Source organism: Trichosurus vulpecula, chromosome 1 (assembly GCF_011100635.1).
Source record: "Trichosurus vulpecula isolate mTriVul1 chromosome 1, mTriVul1.pri, whole genome shotgun sequence".
Lineage (NCBI taxonomy): Eukaryota > Metazoa > Chordata > Mammalia > Diprotodontia > Phalangeridae > Trichosurus > Trichosurus vulpecula.
In genome coordinates, this window is record NC_050573.1 from 551,455,185 (window position 1) to 551,476,683 (window position 21,499).

At 42.1% G+C, this 21,499-nt stretch overlaps 1 protein-coding gene across 1 annotated transcript in view; it reads left to right on the forward strand.

Moving 5' to 3' along the window:
- The first annotated feature begins 15,662 nt into the window (after positions 1-15,662).
- GPR139 (G protein-coupled receptor 139) overlaps positions 15,663-21,499 on the forward strand; it is a 51,660-nt gene continuing 45,823 nt past the window's right edge. The window contains exon 1 of the mRNA XM_036741835.1: positions 15,663-15,783. Coding sequence (XP_036597730.1) covers positions 15,663-15,783 — 121 coding nt within the window. The remainder of the gene's footprint in view (positions 15,784-21,499) is intronic.

The window sequence follows — 21,499 nt, forward strand, 5'->3', positions numbered from 1 at the left end:
AAAGATCCCCAAAAGAAAACTAGGAATATTGTCTCCAAATTCCAGAGTTCCCAGGTCAAGGAGAAAATACTGCAAGTAGCCAGAAAGAAACAATTTGAGTATTGTGGAAACACAATCAGGATTACAAAAGATCTAGCAGCTTCTACATTAAAGGACTGAAGGTCTTGGAATATGATGTTTTGGCAGTCAAAAGAGCTAGGATTAAAACCAAGAATCACCTACCCAGCAAAACGGAATATGATACTTCAGGGCAAAATATGGATTTTCAATGAAATAGAGGACTTTCAAGCATTCTTGGTGAAAAAAAACCAGAGTTGAATAGAAAATTTGACTTTCAAACACAAGAATCAAGAGAAACATGAAAAGGTAAGCAGGAAAGAGAAATCATAAGGGACTTACTAAAGTTGAACAGTTTTGTTTACATTCCTACATGGAAAGAGGATATTTGTAACTCATGAGACCTTTCTCAGTATTCGGGTAGTTGAAGGGACTATATATATGTGTGTGTATATATATATACACACACATATATATATATACATACATATATATACATATGTATGTATGTATATATACACAGAGGGAACAGAGTGAGTTGAATATGAAGGGATGATATCTAAAAGAACAAAATTAAGGGGTCAGAGAGGAATATATTGGGAGGAAGAGAAAGGTAGAATGGGGTAAATTATCTCACATAAAAGTGGCAAGAAAAAGCTGTTGTAATGAAAGGGAAGAGGGAGTAGGTGAAAGAGAATGAGTAAATCTAGCTCTCATCAGATTTGGCTTAAGGAGGGAATAACATACACACTCAATTGGGTATCTTACCCTGCAGGAATGTAGCAGGGAAGGGAGAGGGGTGGGATGATAGAAGGGAGGGAAGATTAGGGGAGTAGGTACTCAAAAGCAAATGCTTTTGAAAAGGGACAGGGTCAAAGGAGAAAATTGAATAAAGGGGCAAAGGATAGGATGGAGAGAAATATAGTTAGTCTTTCACAACATGACTATTATGGAAGTGTTTTGCATTACAATACATATATAACCTATAATGAATGTCTTGCCTTCTCAAGGAGGGTGTATGGGGAGGGAAGAAGGGAGAGAATTTGGAACTCAAAGTTCCAAAAGCAAATGTCAAAAAAATTGTTTTTACATGCAGCTGGGATATAAGATATACAGGCAATGGGGTGTAGAAATCTATCTTACCCTACAAAAACATAAGGGAAAAAGGGATGGTGGTGGGAGTGGGGTGACAGAAGGAAGGGCAGACTGGAGAAAGGAACAATCAGAATATATGACATCTTGGGGTAGGGGGAGGGTAGAGTTGGGGAGAAAATTTGTAACTCAAAATCTTGTGGAAATGAATGTTGCAAACTAAAAATAAATTCAAAAGAAGGAATTCTTAGAAGAGCTCAAGAAGGAATTTAAAAGCCAAATTAGAGAGATAGAAGAAAAATTGACCAATGATTTTAAAAAATACAATTGACAAAATGAAAAAAAATTCACTGAAGAGAGCAATTCCTTAAAAAGAAAAATTGGCCAAATGGATAAGGAGGTACAATGCCTATCTGGAGAAAATAACTCCTTAAAAAGAAAAATTGACCAAATTGAAAAGGAAGTACAAAAGCTAACTGAAGAAAATAATTCATTAAAAATTAGAATTGGGCAAGTAGAAGCTAATGACTCTATGAGGCATCAAGAATCAATCAAACAAAATCTAAAGAATAAAAAAATAGAAGAAAATGTAAAATATCTCACTGGAAAAACAACCAACCTGGAAAATAGATCCAGGAAAAAAAAAGAGCCTGGACAGTAACTTCCAAGAAATCATCAAGGAAAACTTCACTGAGGTCCTAGAACCAGAGGGCAAAATAGTAATTAAAAGAATCCACCAATCATCTCTTGAAAGAGATCCCAAATTGAAAATTCCAAGGAATGTTGGAGCCAAATTCCAGAATTATCAGGTCAAGGAGAAAATACTGCAAGCAGCCTGAAAGAAACAATTCAAATATCTCAGAACTACAGTCAGGGTCACACAGGATCTTGCAGCTTCTACACTAAATGATTGGAGGGATTGGAATATGATATTCTGAAAGGCAAAGGAGCTTGAACTACAACCAAGGATCAACTACCAGCAAAACTGAGCATAAACTTTCAGGCAAGGAGATGGACATCCAATGAAATTAGGGATTTCCAGACCTTCCTGATGAAAAAGCCAGAGCTCAATGGAAAATTTGATCTTCAAATACAAGACTCAAGAGAGGCATAAAAAGGTAAAGAGGAGGAAAAAAGCCCTGTTATTCAATAAGGCAAAACGTTTTGCATTCCAATATGGGAAGATGATACTTGTTAATCTTGAGAATGGTATATTTATTATGACATTTAAAAGGGATATACATAGATAGAAAGTATGAATATAAATTAACTAATGTGATGATAAAAAATGTAACTAAGGCATGCAAGGGATTGTAATGGGAGAAGAGGAAAGGAGGAGGCAGAAAAGGGCAAATTACATTACGTGAAAAGGCACACAGATATATTATAGTAGAGGGAAAGAAGAGAGGAAGATGAGCATAGTTTCAGCTTTACTCATCAGATTTGATTAAAAGAGGGAATAACAGGCTATGTTAAGAAAAGAAACCTAACTTGCCCTACAGACAGTAGGAGGGGAAAGGAGAAGGGAAAAGGGAGTGGTTAGAAGGGAGGGAAGAAGTAGTAAAGGGAAAAAGGAAAGAAAAGGCAGGGGGGGGGGGGGCTAATAGAAGGGATGGAAGATTGAGGGAGACAATGGTCAAAAGCCAAACACTAGTGAGGGGGGGAAGGGAGTAAGAGCATAAATGGGTGGGAAATAGGATGGAGAGAAAGACACAGATAGTATTCATAACTGTGAATGTGAATGAGATTACCTCTCCCATAAAACAGAGGTGGATAGCAGAATGGATTAAAAACCATAATCCTATAATATGTTGTTTACAAGAAACACATTTGAAGCAGGGGGACACACATGGGGTAAAGGTAAAAGGCTGGAATAGAATATATTATGCTTCAGCTGAAGTGAAAAAAGCAAGGGTAGCAATCCTAATCTCAGACAAAGCAAAACAAAAAAAAATAGACCCAATCGAAAGAGATAAGGAAGGAAACTATATCCTGCTAAAAGGTACCACAGACAATGAAATAATATCATTACTAAACATATATGCACTAAGTGATACAGCACGCAGATTCTTAGAGGAGAAGTTAAGGGAGTTACAGGAAGAAACAGACAGCAAAACTAAACTAGTAGGGGACCTCAAACTCACCCCCTCTTTGAACTTGATAAATCTAACCTCAAAATAAACAAGAAAGAAGTTAAGGAGGTGAATAGAATTTTATAAATGGTAGATATGATAGACCTCTGGAGAAAATTGAATGGGGATAGAAAGGAATTTACCTTTTTCTCAATGGTACACGGCACATACACAAAAACTGACCATACATAAAAACCTCACAATCCAGGGCAGAAAGGCAGAATTCGTCAATGCATCCTTTTCAGATCATGATGCAATAAAAATTATATGTAAAAAAGAGCCATGGAAAGATAGACTAAAAATTAATTGGAAACTAAATAATCTAATCCTAAAGAATGAGTGGGTCAAATAAATAATAGTAACAATCAATAACTTCATTCAAGAGAATGACAATAATGAGACAGCATGCCAAAACTTATGGGATGCCGAGAAAGTGGTTCTTGGGGGAAGTTTTATATCTCTGAATGCTTACATGAATAAAATAGAGAAAGAGGGGATCAATGAGTTGGGCATGCAACTTCAGTTGATAGAAAAAGCTAGAAAAAGAACAAATTGAAAATGCTCAATTAAATACCAAATTAGAAATACTGAAAACCAAAGGAGAGATTAATAATATTGAAATTAAGAAAACTATTGAACTAATAAATAAAACTAAGAGCTGGTTTTATGAAAAAAGCAATAAAATTGATAAACTTTCAGTCAATTTGATTTTTTAAAAAAGAAGAAAACCAAGTTACCAGTATCAAAAATGAAAAGGGTGAATTCACCTCCAATGAAGAGGAAATTAAAACGACAATTAGGAATTATTTTGCCCAATTGTATGCCCATAAATTTGACAATCTTAGTGAAATGAATGAATATTTACAAAAATATAAATTGCCCAGAATAACAGAAGAGGAAGTAAAATACTTAAATAACGCCATCTCAGAAAAAGAAATTGAACAAGCCATAATGAATTCCCTAGGAAAAAATCTCCAGGGCCAGGTGGACTTACACATGAATTCTATCAAACATTTAAAGAACAATTCATTCCAACACTTTACAAACTATTTGGGATAATAGGCAAAGGAGTCCTACCAAATTCTTTTTATGCTACAAATATGATGCTGATACCTAAACCAGGAAGAGTCAAAACAGAAAAAGAAAATTATAGACCAATTTCCCTCATGAATATAGATGCAAAAATTTTAAATTAAATATTAACAAAAAGATTACAGCAACTTATCTTGAGAATAATACACTATGACCAGGTAGGATTTATTACAGGATTGCAAGGCTGGTTCAGTATTAGGAAAACTATCAGCAGAATTGATCATATCAACAACAAAACTAGTAGAAGCCATATAATTATCTAAATACATGCAGAAAAAGCTTTTGACAAAATATAACACCCATTCTTATTAAAAACACTAGAGAAGAGCAGTTAGGTGGTGCAGTGATTAGAGCACTGACTCTGGAGTCAGGAGGACCTGAGTTCAAATCCAACCTCATACACTTGATACACTTACTAGCTGTGTGACCTTGAGCAAATCACTTAACCTCAATTGCCCTGCCCTTCCAAAAATAAAAAAAAAAACAAACCAAAAAAAAAAACACTAGACAACACAGGAATAAATGGAGCATTCCTTACATTAAATGTAATGGAGATAAGGTAGAAGCATTTCCAATATGATCAGGGGTGAAATAAGGATGTCCATTATGACCACTGTTATTCAATATGGTACTAGAAATGTTATCTTTAGCAATATGAGAAGAAAAAGAAATTGAAGGAATTAGAATAGGCAAAGAAGAAACTAAGTAATCACTCTTTGGAGATGATATGATGATTTACTTAGAGAATCCTAGAGAATCAAGTAAAAAACTAACTTGAAATAATAAACAACTTTAGCAAAGCTGCAGAATATAAAATAAACCGACATAAATCCTTGGCATTCCAATGTACTACTAACAAAGCCCAACAGCAAGAGGTAGAAAGAGAAATTCCATTTAAAGTTATTGTAGACTTTATAAAATATTTGGTAGCCTACCTGCCAAAACAAACCCAGGAACTATACGAATACAATTACGAAACATTTTTAACACAAATAAAGTCAGATCTAAATAATTGGAAAAACATCAGTTGCTTGTGGGTAGGCCAAGCTAATATAATAAAAATGACCATTTTACCTAAATTAATTTACTTATTTAGTGCCATACCAATTAAACTACCAAAAATATTTTATAGAGATAGAAAAAAATAACAAAATTCATCTGGTGGAGCAAAGGGTCCAGAATATCAAAGGAATTAATGAAAAGGAATGCTAGGAAAGGTGACCTAGCCATATCAGATCTTAAACTATATTATAAAGCAGTAGTCCCCAAAACTACCTGGTACTGGCTAAGAAATAGAGTGGTGGATCAGTGGAACAGGTTAGGCACACAAGACACAGTAGTCAATGACTATAGTAATGTTTGATAAGCCCAAAGACTCCAGCTTCTGAGATAAGAATTCACTATTTGACAAAAGTTGCTGGGAAAACTGGAAAATAATTTGGCAGAAACTGGGCATAGACTAGTATCTTACACTGTATACCAAAATAAAGTCAAAATGGGTTCACAAATTATATAAAGGCTATACTATATAAAGGTTGATACTATAAGCAATCTCGGGGAGCAAAGAATAGTTTACCTGTCAGATCTATGGGAAAAGGAAGAATTTATGACCAAACTAGAGATAGAGAACATTAATAAATGCAAAATGGATAATTTTGATTACATTAAATTGAAAAGTTTTTGTACAAACAAAGCCAATGCAACCAAGATTATGAAAGAAGCAGAAAACTGGGAAAGAATTTTTACAACCAGTGTCTCTGATAAAGGCCGCATCTCTAAAATATACAGAGAACTTGGTCAAATTTATAAGAATACAAGTCATTCCCCAACTGACATGGGTGTGAACAGGCAGTTTTCAGAGGAAGAAATTAAAGCTATCCATAGTCATATGAAAAAATTCTCTAAATCACTGTTGATTAGAGAAATACAAATCAAAACAACTCCGAGGTACCACATCTCACTTGTCAGATTGACTAACATGACAAAAGAGGAAAACGATAAATGCTGGAGAAGATGTCGGAAAATTGGAACACTAATGCATTGTTGGTGGAGTTGTCAATTGGTCCAACCATTCTGGAGAGCAATTTGGAACTATGCACAAAGGGCTATAAAACTCTGCATATCCTTTGACCCAGCAATACCACTTCTAGGGCTATATCCCAAAGAGATCATACAAATGGGAAAAGGACCCATGTGTACAAAAAATATTTATAGCAGCTCTTTTTGTGATGGCCAAGAATTGGAAATTGAGGGGATGCCCATCAATTGGGAAATGGCTAAACAAATTGTGGTATATGAATGTAATGGAAAACTATCATGCTATAGGAAATTATGAGCAGGCAGACTTCAGAAAAACCTGGAAAGATTTACATGAACTGACGCTAACTGAAGTAAACAGAACCAGGAGAACATTGTACACAATTAAAGACACATCATATCTGTGATAACTAACTTTGATAGATTTGGTTTTTCTCAGCAATGCAAGGATCTAAGACAACTCCAAAAGACTCATGAGGGAAAAAGCTATCCACATACAGAGAAAGAATTACAATCTGAATGCAGATTGAGGCAAATTATTTGCCCTATCTCTCTTTTGTTTCTGTTTTGTTTCTTCTTTCTCATGGTTCATTCCATGGGATATAATTCTTCTTTACAACTTGACTATTGTGAAAATATGTTTAGTGTGAAGGTATATGTAGAACCTATATTGGATTGCATGCTGTCTGGGGTAGGGAGGGCAAAGGGAGGGGGGAGAAAATTTGGAACTCAAAAACTTGTGGAACTGAATGTTGCAAACTAAAAATAAATAAATTTAAAAGAAAAAAAGAAGAAGAAGCAAAAGACAGTAGCTGCCTTCCAGGTACTTACAGTTTAAAGAGGGAGATTACATGCAAATAAATATGTACAGTCAGTGAAGGTGCCCGTAGGGGAGAGATGAATGGCTTGCTCTTGAAAGTAAGGAGGCCAGTGTCATTGGACCAAAAAACACGTGCTGGGGACAAGCCTAGACAGGTAAGAGCAGGAGAGGTTAGAAAGGGCTTTGATGCCAAACAGATGATTTTGTATTTGATCCTAGAGGCAATAGGGAGCCATTGATATTTATTGCATGAGGGTTTGAGATGGCCATACCTGCACTTTAGGAAAATCACTTCAGTGGCAGAATGGAGGATGGATTGAAATGAGGAGAGATTTGAGGCAGGCAGACATTTGAGATGATGAGGGCCTGTACCAGAGGGGGTGGCAGTGTCAAAGAAGAGAAGGAGGCATATTCCAGAGTTGTTACAAAAGTTAAATTGATTGGCCTCAGCAACATCTTAGATGGGAGTGGAGGGAAGGGTTTGAGAGATAGTGAGGAATCTTCTAGGTTACAAGCCCAAGGGACTGGGAGATGGTGGGGAAAAAAGGGGAAGGTTTAAGGGGAAAGTACATTTGCCAAATATTCCTCTCTACAGGCTAGTCCATAGCTAGTCAATAATCACCCAATAATTACTTATGTTCCCTAGTTTTCTTTTGTCTTTTTTTAACTCTAAATTTCACCTGTTCGTCCATGCAGATAAGTGGGTTAGGGGAAAAGAAAGAGAATCAATCTATGTGTGGTGGGGAGGTGGGGCAGGGAGCAGAGCAAATTCTCTGCTGGTTTTTTAGCTGTTTTCTTGGCCTTTTCATATAGAAACAATTCAATCAACACCTCATATCCTTTCTAATGAACAAAAAAGCCTCCTTAAAGTTTTATGTAATTTACAAGATACAAAATGATGCAGGCTTGAGCCCTTTGAAAGGGACTCACCCTGTACAACGTGTAAATGGGACGCATCTTTGATCTTTGAATCTCATTTTCTGTTTCTTGCTATAGTCTGAAAGGGACAATCTTTTACACACACATACATGAATACATATGTATATATTTATATATATATATGTATATATCCATATATGTGTGTTATGTGCATATGTGTAGTCTCCTTGTATTTTAAAATGTATCTGTATGTCAATAGGAGCAGCTAGGTGGCACAGCGGGTGGAGCACTCATCTTCATAAGTTCGAATCAGGCCTCACATACTCACTAGCTGTGTGACCCTAGGCAAGTCACTTAACCCTGTTTGCCTCAGTTCCTCATCTGTAAAATGAGCTGGAGGAGGAGATGACAAACTACATTGGTATTTCTGCCAAGAAAACCCCATATGGGGTTATGAAGAGTCAGACTTGACTGAAATGACTGAAGAACCAGAAGGCATGTCTCGACGTTTAAGCTTTTATGTGTATGTGATGTGTATAAATACATTATAATATAGATTATCTATCTCCTCATACACACACACATATATACATGTACATGTAAGATTTGCTATGACACTACTGTCAATTTGCTATACACCTTCCAAGCACATCTCCAGTTCATACGCTGAGGCTTTAGTGACTGAGGAGAACTCATTACATCTCACTGACCCCAGATTCCCAACCAGTCCATCTTCCAATCCTGTTGCAGTAACTCTCCTCCTGCCCCATTCTGCCTCCACACATGCAAACCCTTTCCACCTTTTGTACTGAACAATAACGAAATCAGTCTTCCCATTGCTTCTAGAAAGGACCCTTCCTTAGCTGCCCTGTTGCTGCACTCAGGGCTCTAATAGCTTCACCCTTCCCTGTCCGTCATTCCCTCACCTGTGTTGCCTACTCCATTGGAATGTAAGCTCCTTGAGGCCAGGGACTAGACCTCTCTTGTCTTTGTGAACCCAACAACTGTCATAGTCCCTGGCACAGAGTAAACATTTAATACATTTTTAAATCATTCTATCCACTACAGCACTTTATGCTGCCTTTGTCTTTCCACAGATAATAATTTACTTATTTATTCTATATCCTTATACTGTGTGTATGTGTGTGTGTACATTTATGTCTGCATGTATCCGTATATATGCATGTATATACAGACATATGCAACATATGCATATGCATACGTGCATGCTTATTTGTCCTTTAGCCCCCTCCCAGGAACCTTTGGAAACCGGGCTTTGAGTTGGCTAATCCCTTTTTCATCTGAGTCACTAATTCTTTCCCGGTACTTCGGTGCCATCCCTAGGAGGGCAACCTTCAAGCCCAGATATTCAGAATATTACAAGACTCAGACGACCAGGCCAGGTCAGCTCGGACCCTAGTCGAGGCGCGGAATAGAACATTGCTGATGTCTGCACCCTCTTAGACCCTCTTGCCTTTCGTATACATTGTGCTTCCTTGCTTAATTCTCCCTATCCATGCATTGATGAGTCATGTTCTTCTGGGCTTTTCTATGTTTTATCCCTATTCTCCAGTAGGTCCCTTTCCTCCGGCAGTCCTTCATACTACATTTCTCCCACATTTCAGTAACTTCCAAGGAAAATTGAACTTTTTTCTCAGCTGAGCACAAAGATTAAAATACAAGAAAACCCAAGAGACGAACAGAATTTTTTCATGGCTGGCTGACTGTGAATGGTATTTTAAGCCACATCTAAAGTTCTGTTGTGTCTCTATATTGCTCATTGCTCAGACAGTACACACTCAGAATCGTATGGAACATGTGACAAGAACTATCTAGCATTAAGGGGCGGCTAGGTGACTCAGTAGATAGAGCACAGAACCTGGAATCAGGAAGACTTTTCTTCCCAAGTCCAACTCTCTTATTTAACCCTGAAAAAAGGCCTACACCTAAAGATGCATCCTTTTCAGGATAGTCAGCTCCTAATTAGCCACGCTAACAAGAGCGAGGACATTGCAGACAACTTAAATCCTCTGATAATCACCATGACCAACCTTTACATGAGATTATTGCCCTTTTCAGGAGTCCACTGGTATGCTACAAGAGGCACACACAGAGAGAATGCCAGGCTGCCATGGTCCTCAGAGCAGGCTGCATGCTCATACAACCTCTACAGGGAAAGATGTATCCCTAGGTGCCGGCATCTGAAAGAAAGACTTAAAATGAGAAAGGTGAAACAGCAGCTAGAAAGAAAGGAACGAGATTCCTAGCCTTGATGAGAGAAGGTAAGAGAAGAGACAGTGATGGTAAGTTTCATTCAGAACTAAAGAGAAGCCTATGGGTCACACCACCTGGGCAGCTCCAAAAGCTTAAAAAAAAGGATTATCATAAGGAATCCTGCACCTCCAAGAGCAACGTGCTCCAAGCACTTCACCTGGACAGTGAGCACACACTGTGGAAGTCCAGAGGGAAGTGGATGGAGCAGAGCAGAAGGTAGGCTGTTGATCTATAGCAGGCCTGCACAACACGTGGTCACCAGGGCCTCTTGCAGCCTGCCCCAGCACCATTGTCAGTCTCTTTCTAGCCTAACCTGTCTGCGGCCAAAGAGGTTTGCAAGTTGTGCAGGTCTGATCTTTAGAAAGGGCTCAGGGAAAATTTTCCTTACTGACAAGGGGTTCAAGCCTGTTCTTCATTTTTTTCTCGAATTAAATAAAGCCTGTCCTATACCTGATGCCATTATTAGCATGAATGCTTATACAAGATCTAAAGGCTTTTGATGGGTGAGATAAGTCAGATTCTCACATTTCCAAGGGAAATTCTGTGTGTTGAGCAAAGCCACAAAGGTGAGCCCAACTCCAAGGTCCAGGACCCAGTAGGGATACAGGTTATACATGGGTTGCTTACCATGATTTCAATTTCCAACTAGGATACAGTAGAAATTTTTGATGTTTTGTGCAAGAATGTCATAATGACTGTCCATAGAATTAAACAGATTCCATTCCACATACACTTAAGAATCTTGAATCACACACACACACGCGCGCGCGCACACACACACGCACACACACACACACACACACGCACTTTCATTCAATTTCCTTAGAAGGAAGCACATGTTTTCTTCCACTGAGTCATCTTTGTTGACAGGAACAACAGGACTTTACCCAGTGAGCTCTGTAGCAAATTGTTATCTTTCTACTTTTTTCATTAAAAGAAGCAACTAGGTGGCATAGTAGATAGAGAACCAGACCTGGCATCAGGGAGACTTGAGTTCAAATACAGCCTAAGACTCTTGCTAAGTATGTGGTCCTTAGCAAGTCACTTCACTGCTGTCTGCCTCAGTTTCCTCTTCTGTAAAATAGCACCTACCTCCCAGGCTGTTGTGAAGGCAAGTTGTTGATCACCAGAAAAATATTTCTCATTTAAAATTCATCTCTCCTTTAAAATGAGATATCATAACGAGTGGGAAAACATAGAGTGAAATTACATCTCTGGAAAACTTTGCCTAATGGCCTGGTATCATGGGAATATAACCTGATTCCCTGTTTGACAAATGCCCCCCTCTCCTTACCTGGAAGGATAATGATGGAAAGAAAAGAACTTCCTAAGATAATTGTTTTCCATGAAGCTCTGGATATTGCTGGGTATTGCTGTTTTGTCATGTCTTACTCTTCATGGCCCCATTTAGGATTATCTTGACAAAGACACTGGAGTAGTTTGACATTTCCTTTTCCAGCTTATTTTGTAGGTGAGGAAACTGAGGCAAACAGCATTAAGTGACTTGCCCAGGGTCACACAGCTAGTAAGTGTCTGAGGCCAGATTTGAACTAAAAAAGATGAATCTTCTTGACTTCAGCCCGGCTGTTCTAACCACTGTGCCAACTAGCTGCCCAACCCTGGGTACTATAAGTATTAACACAGTATTCTATGAACACACCTAAGAATATTTTAGAAAATAGTTACCATAAGTTGCTCTATGTTAGAACTATAAAAATGGATCAATAAATCCTAATCAACAAACCAGATACACTGTCCTTTGAGGATACTGATAAAGCCATGGCCCTTTGTACTGTGGTTGTCCTACTTAATCAAAACCAAACAGAAGCTTATGTGGGATAAGAAAAGAAATGGTAGTTGCAGTAAGGCAGTTAAATGCTAATGTGGAAACCAAAGCCTTTAACCATAAAGCCACTTGTCATCTGGGCCACCACAGCTATAGAAATGAGTTATTGTTGTTATGCCTGTGCAAATCAAAGATGGGCCCTGATAGTCTTCATTTTAAGATGTGATGTGGAAACTTGTCTGTGGCTTTACAGTTATAGTCACTGGCTCTGGAAACAGAGAATGTAAGTTCAGATTCCACTAGATACCAGCGTGACCTTGGGTAAGTCTCCTCACCTCCTGGGGCCTCAGTTTCCTCATATGTAAAATAAGGAAGTTGGATTAGATGGCCCCTAGGGTCACCCTTTCAGCTCTAGAACTATAAACCTATGGTCGTGAGATCTTAAGGACCAGATGCTGTTTGCTCTGAACCAAGGCGTAACATGACTATGAGTGTGGAGGAGCAGGGAAGGTCAACAAGAGTATATCCCATATGCTTTTTTCCTCTCATTCAGCCAATCATACTCCTTGGACTTGGCATACTACTGGGTATAGTCAAGGCAGGAGAGTGAGAAAAAAAGATTGAGGTTGGGAAACACTGACCTAGATGATTTCACATGGCTTTTCCACCTCTAATAGGATGGGATTCTGTGATGCCTGAAAGAGGAAGGGCTGAGCAGGTACCAAAGATATACTTTACCTGATTAAACAAGCATTTTCCCCCACACCTAAATCTTGCTGCAGACCAGTAAAATATCTGAATTCTTTGCCACAAACCCTGCGCCCTCAGCAGCAAGCTGAAGGCATGGTGAACCTGAAGAGAAAGATCTAGCACAAAAGAAAATCAATTCCAAAGAGGAACAGGACACAGGATGGGAGCAACTGGAAAATAATGAGGGTTTATTTTTTTTAATTATAGGTTTTAAGGGGAAAAAATAAAGTAAAAGTTTTGTAGACGGCTCAAAGCAATCACCATGAGCCAAACACAGATTAAATCAACGTTAAAGACAAGAAAACCAAGGTCTAGCAAAGGGAAATGATTTGCCCAAGGTCATTCATACAAGTATCAGTTACAGAGCTGGGACTTACATTTGGGTTTTCCTGGCTCCTGGTGCAGTACTTCTTCTACTAAGCTAGATTGCCTCCTTTACCTGGAGGAACTATACAGTTTCATCAAAACTATAATTTGCATTTAACTGGCACTTTATAATTCAAAAGCAATTTACTCGCATGATCTCACTCAATTTTCACAAGAACCCTGTGAGGTGGCATTATTAGCCCCATTTTGCAGATGAGCAAGCCGATGCTCAGAAAGTAACAATGCCTGTCATTTGGTTGGCAAGGCTAGGAGCTGGGACTCAAACCCAGCTCTTCTGACTCTAAATCTAATACCCTTTTTTATAACTCCAAGATATGTCACTTTCATCTTGATGGCCATCTATTAATTGGTTAGTTTCAACACGATTTCCTGAGTCTCCCACTACAGTGGGTAAGTGCTTTGTTAAGGACAATCCTCCCCAAGAGTGCCCTTTATCCTGACCTGTCTTGTATTCCACTGGAGAAAGGGGTTGGGAAGAGGAGATTATCCCCCTGCCAGAGGACCCGTTTTCTAATCTGATAAACTCAGTATATATTTATGACCAAACTTCTCAGCTCATATGTTACTTTTCCACAAGAGCCTTCCAGAAAATCAGTGTATTAACCTAAAGTAATGGCTCAAATTGTAAGACTTTAGGCAGTGAAACAAGTCAGTGGGGGGGGGGGAGGTGTTTGTGGGGTTTAGCTCTTTAGATAGCCACCTCTTCTACATAGGGTTAACACTGAACATAATAGCTATTGTCTCAACCCCAAGCCTCAAGACCAAGCTTTCTCCTACTATGCCCTGGAGCTCAGAGGTGGGGCTCCTAGCTATATCTTTTATGTACAGGAAAGGAAGCAGTTCCAGAAAGATCTCTCCCTCTCTGAGGTTGTCTATCTGTCCATGTGTGTCTCTCTGTCTCTGTGTCTCTCTGTCTGTCTCTGTCTCTCTGTCTGTCTCTCTGTCTCTGTTTGTCTATCTCTGTCTCTGTCTGTCTCTCCCTCTGTGTGTTTGTGTGTCTGTCTCTCTCTGTCTCTCTGTCTCTGTCTCTGTCTGTCTCTGCCTCTCTCTCTGTCTGCCTCTGTCTCTGTCTGTCTCTGTCTCTGTCTGTCTCTGTCTCTCTCTCTGTCTCTCTCTGTCTCTCTGTCTCTCTGTCTCTCTCTCTCTCTGTCTCTGTGTGTGTGTGTGCGTGTGTGTGTGTGTGTGTGTGTGTCTTTCTCTCCCCTTCCCTGTGGTGACAGTTCAATGCTTCAAAAGCTTACGTTCCTTCCCCAGGGCAGGCAGACTCAGTATCTCTGCTCCAGTCCTGTGGGGAAGGATACCAGGAGGTGGATGTATAGAGGGCAACAACGAATAGCTTGGCATTTATTATCTCCTAAGTCTTCTAGAAGGTTTCCTATTAACCTTTTGGCCTCTTCCTACTCCAGCACCCTAAGACACACCTCTGATATGGTTCTGTCCTTGCCAAGTGTGGATCAAAGCCTGGGGAAGTTGCAGCATCGCCTGAATAGATTTAGGCCTGGCGGGGATAGGAAAGAGGGGAAAGACTGGGGGGAGGCAGGAGATTAGCCCGTCTGGCTGCATAATGAACTGGGGAAAGAAGAGGGAAGTGGAAGGCAAAATGAGGACACAAGAGGTGTTTAGCTCACACCGCCACCTAAGCCTCTGCTGGAAATTACCGTCCATACCCACATCAAGCCCCTCCTGGGGAGAAGGGGAGCACCTTGTCCTTACACTCAGCCCTCCTTCTCCTTCGTGGCCCATCCCCCTCCTCCCTGTCAACTCCAGCCTGCTTGCTCTTTGAGTGAAATAGCTCCCCCATTCTTCTCAGGACTGGAAGGGGCTAGGAAGGGACATTTCGGAATTCCTGCCTAGGTTTTAGGGACAAGAGAATCAAGTGCCTCCACCACCCCGAAAAGCAAGAGATATCTCCTCTCGGTCCCCACTGGGAAGCTGATCAGCCGCGGTTTTGGAGAGGAGAGGAATAAGGGGGACCTTCCACACACCCCACTACAACCCCTCCCCCAAAAAAAACCCTCCGCAGCGAGCCTGTGCCCCTGGGGACTATTTGGAGTAGGGGGTAGGATGGGAGCAGGAGGATAGAGTAGGGACCCCAGAACGCAGCAGGTGCGGGAGGAAGGGTGAAGGAGGCAGAGAGGGAGGGAAGGAGGGGGTGGGGAAGGAGCGAGGAGTTGCAGGAGAGAGGCGGGGGTGGGGTGGGGGGTAGAAGGAGGTCCTGCGAGCAAGGAGGCGCTGAAGAGCCACAGCAGCTGCCGCCGCCGCCGCTGCACTGGCTGCTCGGAGGCTGGAAGCTGGAGCCGGGCTGGGAGGCGGCTAAGACGCGCGCCTCGGCGCCCGGGAGCCCTCCCCGGATCTCATGGAGCACACACACTTCCATCTCACCAACAGCTCGCTCCTCTCGCACCACCGCTATGCCTGCGGCTTGGGCTTCGTGCCGGTCGTCTACTATAGCCTCCTGCTCTGCCTTGGCTTGCCAGGTAAGGGGCGTGCGCGTGTGTATGTGTGTGTAAGACAGAATGGGAGGGGGTGGGGTGTAGGTCTGTGTGTCCGGGTGTCGGGGTGTCTGCGTACCTGTGTGTGGCTCCTGGAGGGGACTGTCAGGGAAGACGCGTGAGGGCTGCGGGGCAAATCAACTGAGAGGCAAGGAGGGGGTGGGGGCATGATCGAAGTGCCCCCCTGCCCACCATCCTGAACTCTCATCACCAACTCCCCTAGCCCACCCACCGCCAGCTGACCCTACCAGAAAAGTTTATACCCAAAGGGCAACGAAGGGATTTCCTTTGGGAAAGAAAGTTGATACCGGCTCAGCACCTGAGATGTGCCGGCAGCTGGAGCTCTGCTCCCGGCGCGTTGGAGGACAACTGCTCTGGCAAAGGCCAGGGGAGGGATGCGAAGGCGCCTGCCCCTCGGGTCCTCTCTCTTCTTCCAGTCCAGGTCGGGACAGACAGTTTCCTGCGCCCTCTGGTTATCGCGACCCCTGCCCCCCAAGCTCCCGAGAGCCTGTCCTGACGTAACCCCAAAATCGAATCCGAGATCTAGAAGGAGACCCTACTGATCTTGCGCTCTGAGGAGAAAGAGAGGATGGAGAAGCGCGCTTTCTCTGTCCGTGCCTTTGTATTCCAGAACCACTGTCCCCCAGGGAGTAGGGGATATAAAGAATGGCTGAGGAGGGGGCTGGGAGCGGGGGGATGGGATGGATCCCAGGGATCTGTGCCTTAGAAATGATGATGAGAGCCACGCGCACACACACACACACACACACACACACACACACATCACCACAGACCTCCGGGTGACAGTCTCCTTGAGCACCGTCCTTGCCCCTTGGCTTCGCTCTTCTTTCTAATCTCCTGTACTAGGAGGCAGCGCTGGGCAGATTACTCTTTGCCCCAACCTTCTCCATCTTCTGCCTAAAGCGTAGCTGAGACTCGTACAGAATTCCTGAAGGGAAGGAAGGAGCGTGGGTTTTCTTTCTTATGTTTGGGTCCGTTATGTGAAGGAGCCCACTGCACTTTGGATACCTCCTTTGACAGATTCCTTTCACGAACCTCAGCGGGAATTCGGAATTTCAGAACCCCATCTATCGCCTTCCTCCCCATATACGTACACACTTTAGCCACAGATCAATCTTTTACAACCGTCCTTGGGAGTGGGGGGTGGGGAGGAGGAGAGAGAAGAAAGCCTGAACGGAGACTATGTACAAGTACCCTGGATAGAATATAAACTCCTTCGGAACAGGAACAGTTCCAGTTTGGACGTTGTATCCTCAGCCCCTAACACAGTATATGGCATATAGCAGGTGCTTAATAAATGCTTGCTGGTGGTTGATTGATTCTTGAGCTTACCCTCCAAATGCATTCGAACAGCACCCGGAGTCTCCATCAGTCATCACTGCTGTTTGCTTTTATCTCGATTCCTTTTTGTCCCACTGAAGTGGGTAGCCATTAAAAAATTACTCATTTCGAGGGTTCTCCACTTTCTTGAATCTAAGTGAAACCCCACAACATGATTGTTAAGAATTAATCACTCTTCCTACCTTAGAAGAAAAAAGAAGGCAAATTATTGTCTGACCAGGCAAATGAAAACCTAGATTGTAATTATTACACACATGGACTAATTCTTGTCCATCAAACAAAATTTTCTCTCCTGGGCTGCCCTTGCTCCTTCCTGATGCACCCTTTAATAACTGAATTTTCCAGTGGTAATCAGTGCCAGAGGGAAAATAGAAAACTCTAATCTCCTGTTTCTCCATAAAGTATACATAGCCAGGACAGAGTAATAGTTTACTAACCTCAGAATTTTCTCCCTCAGGATGGCAGGCTAGCCTTGTCCACCTCATTCCCTACCTTGCTCTTTTAGCAATATCATCTCTAGAGATTGAAGGGGCAGAATGTTATCCCAAGGTGATGGCACCAAAACTGGAGACTTCTGTCTTTAGATGAGAGAATGCTGGACAGTTCAGACCTTAAGAGTCTGGATCTGATGTCAACTAAGGAAGCTTCAAAAGCAATGACTTGCCCAGACAGAAATAGAAGGTAGGGGGACCATGAAGTGAAAGCACTCCCCCCAACCCCCAACCAGGAGCCAGCCTTGTGCAAAGAGCCTGAAAAAACCAGATGAAAGGATAAGTGAAAATGAGGCATTTGGAAAAAAGAGAAATTGGACATCTTATTTTGTAGGGAGTCATTGATGGGTGGGGAGGGGAAATCTGAAGGTGTCTGCTCCAGTCTGGCTGTATATGGCAAAGTGGAGGAGAGCAGATATGGCTAGATGGAAAAGGGGGTGGCCACAGGGAATGGGGAATGGGGATGGGGCATGTGCAAATTTCATGGTCCAATGATGTTTGAAAATTGCTTGCAAGGCTGGTTCAAGGGTCATATCTCTGTCTGAGTGGGAAAGACATTGTTTTAGTTGATTTTTGCACTGACTACAGTTGTGAAGTCCACAGTGATACACAAGCAATATTCATGGGCACTAGAGTAATTTAACAGAAAAGGCAGGTGGTTGTTAGATGCTGAGTGAGGGAGCAGCTCCACCCATCAGCCAGGGAAGAGCCCGAAGAGGCAGAGACAGAGAAAAAGTCCTTAGCTCAGCATATTACTCCTGTTACTGAGACTTTCACTGTAATACTCTCCCTCCCCCCAATTACAGAACTCTCATTATTCTGCAGCTGACAGGAGCACACAGTTAAGCTGGGTGTGAAGTAACAGACCACAGCGTTTGATGATATTGTTGAAAACTGAGATTTTAATTGAATTACTGTTCCCAGCAGTGGGCTCACCCAAAGTGTTCCAAATTAGCACAGCACGGTGGGTAGGAAATGTTTATGGGAATTTGGAGTTGAATGTGGCGTGGGTGTGAGCTATGCCACAGTGAAGGGGAAACAGGATGGTAATTGGAATGAGAGGGCAGTCCTCTCCAGAAACTAGCCAATGTTGTAAGACATAGCAGGAAGGAACTGTAAAAGACCACATGGTTAAGCAATGCCTTGATAGAATACATGGAGCACTGGACTTGGAGTCAGGAAGACCTAGGTTCAGGTCCCAGCTCAGATACTTCCTAGCTGTATGACCCCGGGCAAATTGCTTCTCTGTGCCTCAGTTTCTTCATGTGCAAAATGAAGAGGTTGGACTTGATAGCCTTTAAGGTTGCCTCAGCCAAGAAAACCCCACGGACAGCATTGGCATGTTATGGTCCATGGGGTCATGAAGAATCAGACACAGCTGAATGACAACAACCAACAACAAAGATTCCCTCGGATCTACGATGCCAGTCACATACTCATAAGATTTAGAGGCAGAAGGAACCTTAGTAATCATCTAGTCCAACTCCTTCACTTTATAGATAAAGCCATTGAGGCCCAGTGTCAAAGTGACTTACCCAAGGTCACACAAGTACCAGATAGCAGAGCCAGGAAGCAAACCTTTTCAACTATAGCAGGTTGCCTCCAATGCCACGATCATCTTACTAACAAGAAATCTTATAAACTAACCCAAATTCCTTAGATTGTCTTCATGAGAGGATATCTGCTCTGCCAGCTGGTCCACACTAGAGTTCTGGAAGTATCTCTTCAACGCGTCCCAACTTACATGAAAAATTTTAAGTTGGCAATCCATGCCAAATAAATGGGAGGCCATCACAAGTTGGCTACATGGATTAGGCCTGCAAGAGAAAGAAAAAAATGGATGAAGGAAAAATGAGAAAAGAATGTTCTATTAGAGAAGAGGAAAGGGATGCTCCTAATAAGGAAGGGACAGCAAGAAATAAGGCTGACACATTTTAAAAAAATTTATGCAAAAACCGACATTTGTCATTTTTTTGTTGTTGTTTTTCACATGAATTGCAGTTGTAAAACCTACAATGGGCACATGATCCATATTCATGGGCAATGGAATTATTTAATAATAGTGGGGGTGGTTGTTAGGAGTTATTAGAAGATATAGCCCTGTGAATATAAAGGAATGTGCAAATTCTGGCCTGTTCAAACAAAGAGAAAAGGTTTCAAGTACGGAGCTGAGAATAGGATATTTTTAAGATCAAAGAGTGGGAGCTCCAAGAAACTTCCACAGTCCAGTGATTTGTGACTCGTTCGAGGTCTCCATGATAGTAATCATCCAAGCTGGATTTGAACCTAGATCCTCTGACCTCAGAGCTAGCATTCTTCACATTGCACTATGAAGCTGGCAAAGTATTTTATATATGTTGGCTCATCTGAGCCTCAAGCAAACCTGTGAGGTAGGAACTACAGATATTACCTCCATTTTACAGAGAAGTCAACTAAGGTTAGGGAAGGAGATGAGAGGAGAGGGGAGGGGAGGGGAGGGGAGGGAGGGGAGGGGAGGGGAGGGGAGGGGAGGAGGGGAGAGGAGCGGGCAGGGGAGGCGAGGAGAGGAGAGGGGAGGGGAGAAGAGGGGCGGGGAGGAGAGGGGAGGGGAGGGGAGGGGAGGGGAGGGGAGGGGAGGGGAGGGGAGGGGAGGAGAGGAGAGGAGAGGAGAGGAAAGGAGGAAGCATTTATTAAGTGCCAACCATGTTCCAGGCACTGTGGTAAGCAATTCACAAATATTAACTCATTTGAGCTTTGCAACAATCCTGGGAGGTGGGTGTCATTATCACTCCCACTTTACAGTTGAAGAAACTGAGTCATACAGAGGTTAAGTGACTTGCCTAGGATCATACCACTAGTAAGGGTTTGCAGCCACATTTGGACTAAGTTCCTTCTGTCTCAAGGCCCAGCATGCCACAGAGCTCATAAGTGTCGGAGATTGTACTTGACCACAGGTCTTCTCAATTCCAAGTCTAGAACGCCAGACACAATAGATCTGTCATCCAAAGGCTAGCCCTAGCAACATTCAGATATTGTACAGGTAACAAATTCTTTGGACCAAAGCAGCATTTGAAGCCCTTCTACTTACACAGTCACTGAGGAACTGGGCTTCCTACCTATAGAGAGAAAAAAAATGGCATCATGGATGCTCGAACTGCTGACGCATCCACCAAAAACACCGATGTTCTCACATTCTTCACCGAGATCAGATGAGGGGTTATTTGGACGCTTCATTCAACCGCACGCAAAGCCATGCAGCAAAATCCTAAATCCACTGCTGGCTGCCTCACATCACAAACAGGTTCTCCTAATGTAGGACCTCCCTCCAACAGGGTTTGCGACATACCTCCTTATAAAGCTGCCTTACAGGTGAGCTGCGCAGAAGACAGGATGTTGGGCACCTGGCTTGAGTCACAGCCCTGCTGCCTATGACGTGAATGTGGCTAAATTATTTTACCTGCCTGGGCTCGGAAGTGAAATGAAAGAATCAGATTAGAAAGGCAGCCTAGCAAAGTGCAAAGAGCCTCTGGAGTCAAAGGATTTGGCCTTGGGTTCTAATCCCATCTGTGATACTCGGTTCTTTTGTGACCTTGAACAAATCCCTCCCCTTCCCTCAGCCTCTATTTCCTCATCTTGAAGGTGGACTAGACAGCTTCTGAGGTCCCTTTCTGTCTCTCTGATGATCTCTGGAGTTCTTTCCAGCACTAACATCTAATAATTCTATGCTTTCTCCAAACTGCCTTATATTGAGCCCCATTCTATTGCAGACCCTGTTCTAGCAAGATTCCAAAATATTAGGAGAATGGCACATGAGTTTACTCCTCCCCAACCTCAAATAGCTGTATCTGGTCCAGCAAAACCTCTAGAAA